The sequence below is a fragment of the Panulirus ornatus genome, chromosome 4 (genome assembly GCF_036320965.1).
Source record: "Panulirus ornatus isolate Po-2019 chromosome 4, ASM3632096v1, whole genome shotgun sequence".
NCBI lineage: Eukaryota > Metazoa > Arthropoda > Malacostraca > Decapoda > Palinuridae > Panulirus > Panulirus ornatus.
In genome coordinates this window covers 72244012-72255512 of record NC_092227.1, presented here as the reverse complement: position 1 = coordinate 72255512, position 11501 = coordinate 72244012, and the positions used below count along the sequence as shown (strand labels likewise).

The following is an 11501-nucleotide window of genomic DNA, read 5'->3' as shown; positions in this document are numbered from 1 at the left end:
GAAGAGTGATTAAGGAGGGACAGGTGGCGGGGGTTGACCTGGGTAGCTGGGTGTGTCATGAACAATCTTTTTTTTATGTTTTCGTGTTTTGTCAGTTCTCTTACAATGATTTGGTTAATGCTATAATGGGCTTTAGATTTGTTCCCAGGCAAAGTCCATTCCTTATTTATATATATAAGGATTCTGACAAATCAGTGGAAGAATTTAAAAGTAAACCAGCCAGAGGGCATCTGAACAATAGTTTTATTCAGTCAACATTATACCTTTACAAGTTATGTGGTCAGGGGGAAGTACCGTCAGCAGCCAGGTGAGCGGGTGCAGCGCCGCCACCGCCACACACACGATGCATTGCCATTAGTGATTACAATTCCTCGTACAGTTGTGATCAGCTGATGTGTAATGCTTCATCACCTATTAAAGATGGTCTCGTTGGCATATATATATATATATATATATATATATATATATATATATATATATATATATATATATATATATATATATATATATATATATATATATATATGTGTGTGTGTGTGTGTGTGTGTGTTATCGGACCTCTCCTGCAAGTGGTTACCGTGAGTTAGAACTCCTTTTCGGCGAGGCTACACCATCGTCAGTGGACGGAAAGGATCTTCTCACTCCAAAATATTCCATATTTTCCCTGCTCCTGCGTCGAGCGCAGCCTGGGAACTGCAGGATCTCCCTAAAAGAGGACCCCTGGGGTTTTGTATATATATATATATATATATATATATATATATATATATATATATATATATATATATATATATATATATATATATAATTTTTGGTTATAGCCATACCATACATCAATAAAGTAGACATGTACTACAACCAATGCGTCCTGTATGTAGTACCAGCAAAGCTGGAACACTGTGTGGCACGACCGTGTGCTCTACCCCGCGTTGGCTGTTCCTTGATCCCTAAACTCCCCGCGTGGTTGTGCAAAACGGCTTCGTCGTCGACTCAGACAACCATAGCTTTAGTAACGTGTTGTGAACGTGTCCTAAACAGGATAATATATGTACAGATACGATGTTGTCTCCCAGCGATCTACAGAAGTAATATTTCTGAGTATAGGTTAGTCTTAAGGAATAGTTTGTGTCCATGTGACGTAGGTAAGTAGACAAGGTATAGTATGTGAGGTGTATGGGAGTGCTATGCAACCAGCACATTAGACTAATTAGGAGTGAAAGTATAGTCTCTAAGGAACAGGGGTAATAAACGTGTGCAATACAATTCCTCTAGATAGAAGGCCCGACAGTGTGGCTGCTCGGATGTAAGATAGAGGGTAAGGTAACAAGTTGATCAGACTAGTGCACAGGATGATCTAATGCAGCGAACCTGAGGGTGTAATGGTGAGTAACGGAGCAGAAAAGGTTGACGAGACGTTGAGTGTGAGTGTGTTATCTCCATGTGGTGTGAAAGAAGAGGGCGTTCCACTACAGCAGATGACTTACAGGAAGAGGTGAGGATGTGGTCTCAAAGTGTGTGTACACAAGTAAAGCAACAGATGCACATATGTCATTAAGAACATACATAGCGTCTAGGATCTACCTGCAGAGTAGCATGACAGACAGGCATGAATAAGACCATGAGCTAATTGGGTGTATCGCAGAGGTGGCTATACCACTGAGCAAGTTTGATACATTGTATAAAGTGAGACTGTATTGTCTTGGGTGTACAAGAGAAGGAGGTGTGACAGTAGAACATGGGCTAAGGATGCAGCTACTATGGTGTCTCAGATATGTAGGTGTACTAGCAGAACACGTAGATACACAGGAGGGACCGAGGGTGTTCGCCTCTACGGTGTCTCGGAGAGGTAGGTGTACCAGTAGAGGAGGTTGATACACAGATATGAGAGAGGGAAGAGGACCCGAGACACCTCGTCGATGCTGGACACGGAGTTCATTTGATCCAGCTTACTGCAGGACCGTCTCATCATTGGTTCCTCCTGCCGTGACCGCCGTGTCTGCCGTGTCCGCTGCTGCTGCTGCTGGCCACTGTCACGGTCCTGTTGATCCCAGGAGGATGAAGGAGTCAATATCCTGCAGGTAAATGTCTCTTAAAATTTGTCCTACCACTTGTTGCTCTATACTGTGTATCTGACCCAGTGCTTTCTGCTCTGTACCTACCCCACCACCCGCAACTGCTCTATACCTCCTCTACTTCGAGGTATTTCATTCCTTCTCCAATGCTTTCTGCTCTATATCCACTGCACTAACAGCTTTTCTATAACCGCTACACAACTTCTGCTCTATGCCACCTCCGTTACCCGTTGCACTGTATCTCTTCCTCTGTTTATATCTCTATACATATATGCCTTGCCTATTTGCTACTCTGCACTGGCCTAGTCTGTATTTGTTCTACAAATTGTAGGTCCATATAGTACGTTCTCTACACTCAGCTGCTCTATATGTGCTCTACTGTATTTGTCAATACCTGCCTCAGTACCATCTGCTCTACACCTGCTCTAATACTCGCTGCACGACCAGGTACATGATATCGGCACCAGTAACAGCTGCGCTATACCTCACTGCCTTCTTCTCTACGCCTGCCCTAACACCTCGACCTCAAACACTATAAGGACAGGACGTATCTAGACCCTGATCCTCCACATCAGCTTGGAGTCTGACTGTTGACCCCTCTCTCTACCACACTCCCAACCCATGACGCACAACAAGACCACCTCCTACGTAAATAAGAAGTTATCTTTACCTTACCGTATATCTGTGGTCTACATGAAATAAGCATATGATTGTAAATCGTGTTGGAAGTGAACAGTGTGCAGGCAGGGCGACATTGCCCGAGGCACCGGGTGATACGGAGCGCTGTCAACACGCGAGTCCGAAGAGATTGCTGTCAACATTCATAACCACACGTCATCAGGGCGTTCACACGTGAAGTGACCTCTGTCATTTGAGGCATGGGGGACGCCCCACGCCCCCGCCTCCCACCACCAGTGTTGTTGTGCAGCTGATATATTTAGATTCATTCCCCTCCTGCAGCCGCAGACAAGGTCGTCATGTTCGGAATCAAGTGAAAGGGCAGGTTATCCACAAGTAAGCCAAACAAACCGACTCCCGTTAAACACTCATTTAGAACCTCAACGGTGATTTAAGCACCATCACTCCTCCGACTGCCAATGATTCGTCATTTCCTAACAAAACCGATGAGCTCATCCAACACAGGTTGTTTAAGGCCAATGTAGTTGCCATCACAGTGGCTCGGTAGATTGATCCTGAGACATGTAATGTTCACATCGTCTTTGGAACAATGGGCGTGGGTGGTGAGGTAAGTATTCCGCCTCCTCCATCATAAGGAACTAAGTGCGTCCCACATCAGTACTGATATTTCTGAGGGTAGAGAGGTAATGCGGGTTCACACACACATGTAGGCCAAACTGCTTGTATCATTTATTGCATTGTATTATCGGCATCACTCACTCTCCAGAGACATATTGTTGAACCATCGAAACAGCACCTCAGTTTGCCTTCAAGTCAGTGCTCTGTGGAAACGAAAGTGACACTAGGGAAGTAGACATTTCCACACATGGTCAGACGATAGACCATATGGTAGACCAGTACCTGCCACCCTGACCAATACCAAATTCCTGTCCCACTACCTGCCACCATCCTACTCTCACTCCAGTGCTTTCTGCTCAGAACCTGTTCCCCTACCTGCTGTCCTAATCTTCCCCTCCCCCTCCCCAGTGCCTCTTGCTGTATGCCCGTCCCATGACCATCAGAGTGAGGCATCCCTGGACTCCGCTAACCGCTCGGTTAGGATCGCCAGAGAGGTTAGCGTTTCCACCTAACACGCAATGGTCCCGGGTTCGAGTCCTTGCTGTTCGAGGGCATTATGTGTTCTATGAAAGTGCGCGTTCATATGCACTATATTAGTGTGTGTGTGTATATATATATATATATATATATATATATATATATATATATATATATATATATGTGTGTGTGTGTGTGTGTGTCTGTGTGTTGCAAGAGGTCACAGTGGTGCGCGTGAAAATGAAACGCGATAAGTTCCCAAGTGCACTTTCGTGTAATGATCATATCGTCAGGGGAGATACAAGAATGAAGTAGAAGACGTAGAACAGTCTCTTCCTTGTACATAAACTAATTGTGCTGCATCTTCTGTCTCATTCTTGTATCTTCCCTGACGATGTGATCATTACACGAAAGTGCACTTGGGAACTTATCGTGTTCCATGGAAGAAAAAAAAAAAACCGGAAGACTGTTTTATATATTAGCACTGTATAATGACTCACTGTGGCTCTGTGGAAGGTGCGACTTGCTGGGTGTTCCACGCCCCTCCGCTTGCCTCGCCCGCAGAGCTGCATCACCCGAGATAGGAGGGAGTGCCACGGTGGAGTGTAGGAGGTCCTGGGCGTGGGTGGTGTCAGGGGAGGCGTGATGGAGTTGGCAGACGTGGAGGAGCGGCTTGGCGTGGGAGCGGTAGGGAGCGGCGGGGCCCAAGGCGGCGTGGTTGGCGTTTCGGGCGCGGGGTGAGTCCTCCTGGTGAGGCGGCTGTCCACGCCGTTGGGTCCTGTGGAGGTGAAGTTTCCATCCTTCGACGCCAGGGACATCACAGTGCACGCCATGACGGGCTGCAAGCATCGGACAGACAAGAAGTTGATGTTTGCTTGTAAAAAAATCCATCAATGGCGGTAAACCAACGTCTAGTTTTACCGTAATTTACGCTATGATATACATCAATTGCACTTACACGTTTATCTTGTCTTTGTGTTCGATACTATGGCTTTCTGAAATGAGAGATCCACTATCATTTACGAAAAAAAGATTTTATATCGTCCCCTGTGTTCCTTATCCCAGGATGTCCCAGAATACAGATCTACATGTAATGTATTTAATGATTTGATTAATGAAGGGTATTTGTCATCCTTGTAAACATATCCATAGTGAAAGGAAATTTCCATTTCTTCGAGGAACCACGTCTCTTGGTCACTTTAGAGAATTTTCCTGACTTACATTTGTAACACTGGTTCTGATGCCTGCTTGTGACGTCATCCTAATGCTAGCCTGCTTGTTGTCCACTTCTGAGAATACCGTTCTCTCAGGTGCTTTACCTGCTTGTCTGCCTTCATCTTACTGGTTACTTGGTGACGTGGATACAGTTGCTTCGTGTCAGCCGCTGCAGCCCTACCTGTTTCCTCAGCCGGTCTGGTGTTGCTCTACCTAACTGGTCCTCTGCCAGCAGCCTCACCTCATTCTCTGGCTCCTCCTCCTCCTCGTCTTCCGAGTTTCCCTCCGAACAGCAGTCCTCCGCCAGATACACTTCTCCCGACCCAAACTTCGTGAAGATATGCACGAACGCGAACTGAAAATAAGAAGAGAATAGACGAATGAATAGATGCAAAGGAGTCGAGAAAATGAATGTATTGAAATCTAAAGAATCAAGCATGAAAGGAGATTCAATGATATCAATGAATGAGAAGTATAGGCAGGAACTGGAATCTAAATTGTATATTGTTATGAACAGAAAACTGTAATGTAAAATATATAGATTATTGTAGAACATCGACTTTGCTGACATAATCTACATTGCATTTGTCTCACAGTGATCCGCCGAGAGCAAGTCATTACAGGCAACACTTTTACACAGATATCAGCAGCTTTTTACTCAGACATGTATATTCTTGGCTCCGTTGCGATATACGAGGTGACCATGCGCTTCAGAACAGCTAGATATGTTCCTGTTCGAGATGATTGTTCTGTGTGCATTTTTTCCAGAGAATGAAGCGGTTACTTTTCATTAACGAGCCATTCTCGTCTGACACTAGCAACTGGTTGTGCTACTCAGCGACCACCACACACACACACCAGCGTCCTCATAAAGGAAACACAGTTCCTAAAATCTCACGGTGTGAGATATCTTAGATTGCGAATGCATGGCTCAGGTAGACATAATTTCTTAGGTCATGATTACGGATGAAGATCCCGAGAGAGTAAAACGGTACTCTAAGCTTTAACAGTTCTCTGTCTAGACACAAATATCTATAGGAACTTTTCTGCAAGTTCTGAGCAGCCACTGTCACCCAAACGTGAATGTATTTCTGAGAAATGTCACCTTCACAAACAAGAAGAGGTTGCGTGAGTTACGACATACTTTATCTTCCATGAGAAACTGACTTCAGCCTACGAATTCGTACAAGAGGACAGAAGTCTCTGCCAGACAGATTCGTGAGTGGCATCAGGGTCCGCTTCTCGACACCGAGGGCGTTGACAGTAAGCGACTGAGTAACATCATACAACAACATCATGTAACATCATACAGCAGCATCAGACTGAGTCATGTAACATCATACAGCAGCATCAGACTGAGTCATGTGACATCATACAGTAGCATCATACACTACCATCATACAACAGCATCATGTAACATTATACTGTAGTATCATACAGCAGCATCATGCAAAATGATACAGTAGTATCATACAGAAACATCATTTACCAGCATCATACAGTACACTCATAGAGTATCATCATTCAGTATTATCATACAGTACCATCATACAATAGCATCATGCGGTAGCATCGTACGGAACATGATACACTATCATGATACAGTTACCATCATACAATACCATTCATCCAATACCATGATACTTTGGTATCGTACAGTATACATAAGATGAACACAGAAAGCTGTAGTTACACAGATTACATCTCTTCTGGAACCGAACTGAAATGGATTACAACACATCGTTGCTTTCCAGGTTGTGCTGGAAGCATAGCGTCACGGATTTCCATAAGGTGTTAGCATCCCACATGGTCTTATCCGCTACGCTTTGTTTCATGTTAGCGGTCAGGCCCTTGTCTACACTGAGGGATCTTTTTGTAAGGAAGGATTCAGTACTGTAGGAAGGTAGTGATGTATAAGGTCTAGGTCGAAAAAAATGTTATAGATAAGTAAGGACGAGACACGTCCAGTAAGACTGTTTCAGTATCTACTGAGGTACAGAATGGCAAATCATATGAGCGTAAACATCCAATGAGTTCAGCATTATCTATATTATTTTGTGTTCACCAGTAAAGAGAAATAGAAGGACACAACAAGTCTCCAGTTATTAGTTTTCTCGGTGTTACACTTGAGGAGGAATCGTCCTCAAAATTCACTCGGGATAAGCCACATGAAGTGGTGCTATCCCGACCATACTGGCGTGTAGCTGATCGCCATGAGCCTCGTACTAGTCTTTAATGCAGGAACGATGTTTGCAAGCACCTGGAGAGGTAACCGGTAACCGGCACCACGAACACTGAGACACTACTTAAAGTTATGGTGCTGTGGGCAGTTCTGTTCCAGCTAAGTAGAATGACGTGCTGATATCTGGAATCCCATATCGAGTATGTCTTTTGTTTTGTAGGACTGTATCATTGGAGCTTGCAATGTAAGTGATATTTTCAGAAGCTTTGTGGTTACTGTGTAAAAGAAGAGATTTCTACTGATAAACTTTCGACTCTAAACAACTGCTGTGGCGCCTAGTAACAGAGACTTAAAAGATGGTGGTGATAATGACCTTCGCTCTTGTTGTCATTCAGAACAAACGCCTGATCCACATATTTTCTACATGCCATAACCTTCTCAACTACTTCCCTTTCGTATAATTTACCAGACACACTGAGCAAGCTTATATCTCCGTCATTCGATCACTCACCTTTGTCCACTGCCTTTATAAAGTGGTTCTATACATGCATTCCGTCAGTCCTCAGGCACCTCGCCATGATCCATACAGACATTGAAAATCATAAATCAATCAACAACACAATATTCCTCTTTCTTAAGAAATTCATATGGGATACCATCCTCTCTGTAGACGCCTTGCTACATTTCATCTTACGCAAGGCTTCCACCATCTCCTCTCTCTCTTCACCAAACCACCTTCCATGACTCTCACTTCGCATACCACCACGTCGTAAACACCCTACATCTGCTACCTTATCCACAAACACTCAACAACGTTTTCCACTTCATCATTGACTGTACCCACTCTTCCATTCGCCACCTTCAATGTTGACCCAGTTTGTTCTATAGTTTTTCTCCCACTGTTAACCTCATTCCAAAAATCTCATTCTCCTTAAAACTTACTCACTCTGACTGTCGTATGTCCTCTGTTTCAGCCCGTACATCTTTCTCTTGACTTCTTGCCGCATCACTCACTACCTTTTCTCACCTGCCCACCTCCCACTTTCCGCATTTCGTAAATTCTCTCGCACGCGCCATTTCTACTTCCCTAACTACCTCCCATTCCTCACTCACTCGCCTAGCTTCACTTACTCTTACCTTTTGCCTATCTACATTCACTCTCTCGTGGTATTTCTTACACGTCTCTTTTCAAGCATACTTTTTTCCCTCATCCTCTTCTCATTCAAATAATTTCCGCTTTTCCAAAAACTTCCAGAAAGTTTTATACTCTCGCCTCCATCAAGAAATGACCAGACATCCACCAGCTGTTCCTCTCATCACATTCACCGGAGTCACTTTCTTGTACGACTTTCAATGAGTATGTAATCCACTATTGCCTGTGCATCATCTTTCCAACTCACCCATGTGTATTTGTGAATGTCCCTCTTTTACAACCAGGTATTCCCAGTCCTGTTTCAGCACACGTCGCCACAAGCAAGTTCACCATTTTCATTCACCTGACTGAATACCGCAAGTCTCTCTCAGTTATGTCATCAACTGGCACCTTACTTACTTTCCTATTTAAATCACCCATCACCAATACCCGGCCTCTTGTATCAGAACTGCTGATACACTCACTCACCTGCTCCCAAAACACTTGTCTCAATCTTTCCTCTCGTGGCCAGGTGCTTAAGCACTAGTAATTACCCGTCTCTCGTAATTCACTTTCATTCTTACCCACATCCTTCTGAAGCTCACTTCCTCACTCTCACAATATCTAAAGATTTGAACGAAACAGGAACACTGAGCAACTTCTTACAATTGGGTGATACAAGTTTTTGTTCATTTTGAACATTATAAAAGGACTTTCTCGCACGATCATGAGTTGAATCAACACAATTTTTGGGATATTGTAATTCATATCCAGTATCATAGATATTGTACAGTTCGTCATTAATGAATTCTAGACTACATATGAGAAATGCTTAGAATCACTTATGAAATCACAGAACATTTTATTGTGATGAGTAGAGTAATAGTAAACATATGAACAGACATTTGTGGGTTTACGATACATGCTAGACTTTAGGCATTTTAGGATATCTAAGATTGATTTAGCCTTCAGCAATAATAACACGGTCAGGGAAAATCTTATCAGAAAATCTGTAACTTCTCAAACGGGTTGTGTATACAATATCCCCTGTAAAGAGTGTGATTACTTTTTCACTGGTCAAACAGGTACTGGTTCTTGATATTTGGGTTAAACAATATAGAAATAGTCTTAGGTATGGTCAAGAATCTATTGCAGAATCTATTTGTTCATCTTGAGGACTTTGGTCATCAACATGACTGGAGCAGTGTTAAGGTGATCACATACAATAATTTAGTAACAGATAGAAATATTGTTGAACTATTTCTCATCAAATATGATAAAGATATTCATATAAATCAAAGTGTTGGCTTTTTTTTATATTACATGACTTTATAAGTAAAAAAGTTATAAAATGGAACTTTATGAGTGAAGAACTTATGTTTCCTAGAACATAGGTTAACCTGAGTTTGTACCTTGAGAAAGGTGAGGTTTTCGAGGGTAACCTGTGCCCTAATCCCTTCATTTGTTTCTTAATTCATAGCCTGCCCCACCCAGTGGCGGCTGGTATACTATGTTCTCGTTCTCTTTATGTGTACTCAGTTCTGACCATGTATATATACGAAAGCGCGTGACACTTCGTATTTTCCTTTTCCTTGTGGTTTTTCCCGCGTCTTATGTACACTCGCAACTTGTGTACTTTTAGACACACACACACACACACACACACACACATATATATACATATATATATATATATATATATATATATATATATATATATATATATATATATATATATATATATATATATATATATGACCACTGTAGCGATTGGAGTAGCGCTGACTCAGTTGTAACCTGTAACTCATTGATCAAGAGAAATATTACTGAATCTTTTGTTATCAAATTCACAAAGAATTGTAACATGAATATTTGTGAAGGTCTACATACACTGGATACCTTCACAGGAGGCAAAAATTGTAAACGGTCTCCTGTTTTGTCTACACAATGAAACTTTATAACAGGAACGGTGCCAGACGTGTAAACCACAAACCAGAAGCACTTGTGCACCAACGGCGTTGGTGGTTGTGGTTATGTAACCAAATCTTGTCCTCTGTATAGAAACGAGGTTCAAATTCTCGATCAAAAAAAAAATTCTTATTGAGAGCATAACTGACTAAGTTCTTCCATTCTTATATAGTTATGCTGGCGATAGATATAAAGTTATATCCTTTAGCTGGCATTGTGAGAGTATTAATGCAAGTTATATTTTCTTACAAGAGTAAAATCTTCTTGGATATATGATCAGGTTAGGTGTATGTCAATAGATATTAGGCATTTGTTAGTAAAACTACGGCATGTTATTGCCCTCAGGAAAGAATAACTCCAGCAAACTGGAAAAGGAGTAGTTACTCCTCCAAAGTAAAATATTCCAAGCAAGCAAAGGCAAGATAAGTTATATTTCACAGCCAAGAAAGCAAGACCAGCTACTCAGTGTTACCTCGATGATGGTGGCGAAGATGAACCCGTAGGAGATCCAGACGAAGAGGTCGAGGGCGGTAGAGTAGGAGACCTTAGGCAGGTCCGTTCGGGCCTCCAACCCCAGGAAGGTCATAGTCAGAACCGTGGTGATGCCTGCGCCAGGAAGAGGCCAAGTGTATGATTTCCAGGGCTACTCAGAAAGTATGTGACTTTGCCAGGGAAGAGAAAAGCTTAGCATGTCTCATTACCCCACAGGGGAAGTGTGTGTAAGAGTCCAAGAGCCAGGGAGGAAGTATGTTTGATTTCCTTGGCGAGGGAAGGAGACGTTTATAAATCATACTTAATTTTAGAATCTTCTAAAGGAATAACAATTGAATACCTAATTACATATGTATTCAACCCCAGATTCGAATTCAGCCTGAAAATCAATCCACACACAACGGTTTTCAAGCAAATTTAACTACTTTTCAAAAATACCCAAAACTGTTTTGTTATGAAATTGAAATATAACATTATGAAACGCTTTTAGACTTCAAATTATCAAGGAAAATATCACACGCGGTTGCGCACGGCGACATATACCCTTTAAGAATGAAACGAATAATTCATAAAATCTTCTACAGGATTAACAATAGAACACTTAATTGCAGGCATTAAATTCGTATTCAGCATGAAAAATAGTCCTTAGACTAGGGTTTTCAATCAAATGTATTAACTCACTCTCTCTCTCTCTCTCTCTCTCTCT

The 11501-nt window shown here is 42.3% G+C and overlaps 1 protein-coding gene across 1 annotated transcript in view; it reads right to left on the bottom strand.

Moving 5' to 3' along the window:
• Positions 1-759: 759 nt before the first annotated feature.
• Positions 760-11501, bottom strand: part of LOC139767303 (gamma-aminobutyric acid receptor alpha-like) — a 120843-nt gene continuing 110101 nt past the window's right edge. The window contains exons 10-13 of the mRNA XM_071696529.1: positions 10776-10909; positions 5263-5376; positions 4307-4645; positions 760-2038 (exon numbers count right to left, since the gene is read on the bottom strand). Of these exons, the coding sequence (XP_071552630.1) occupies positions 1829-2038; positions 4307-4645; positions 5263-5376; positions 10776-10909 (797 nt within the window). The 3' untranslated portion in view covers positions 760-1828. The remainder of the gene's footprint in view (positions 2039-4306; positions 4646-5262; positions 5377-10775; positions 10910-11501) is intronic.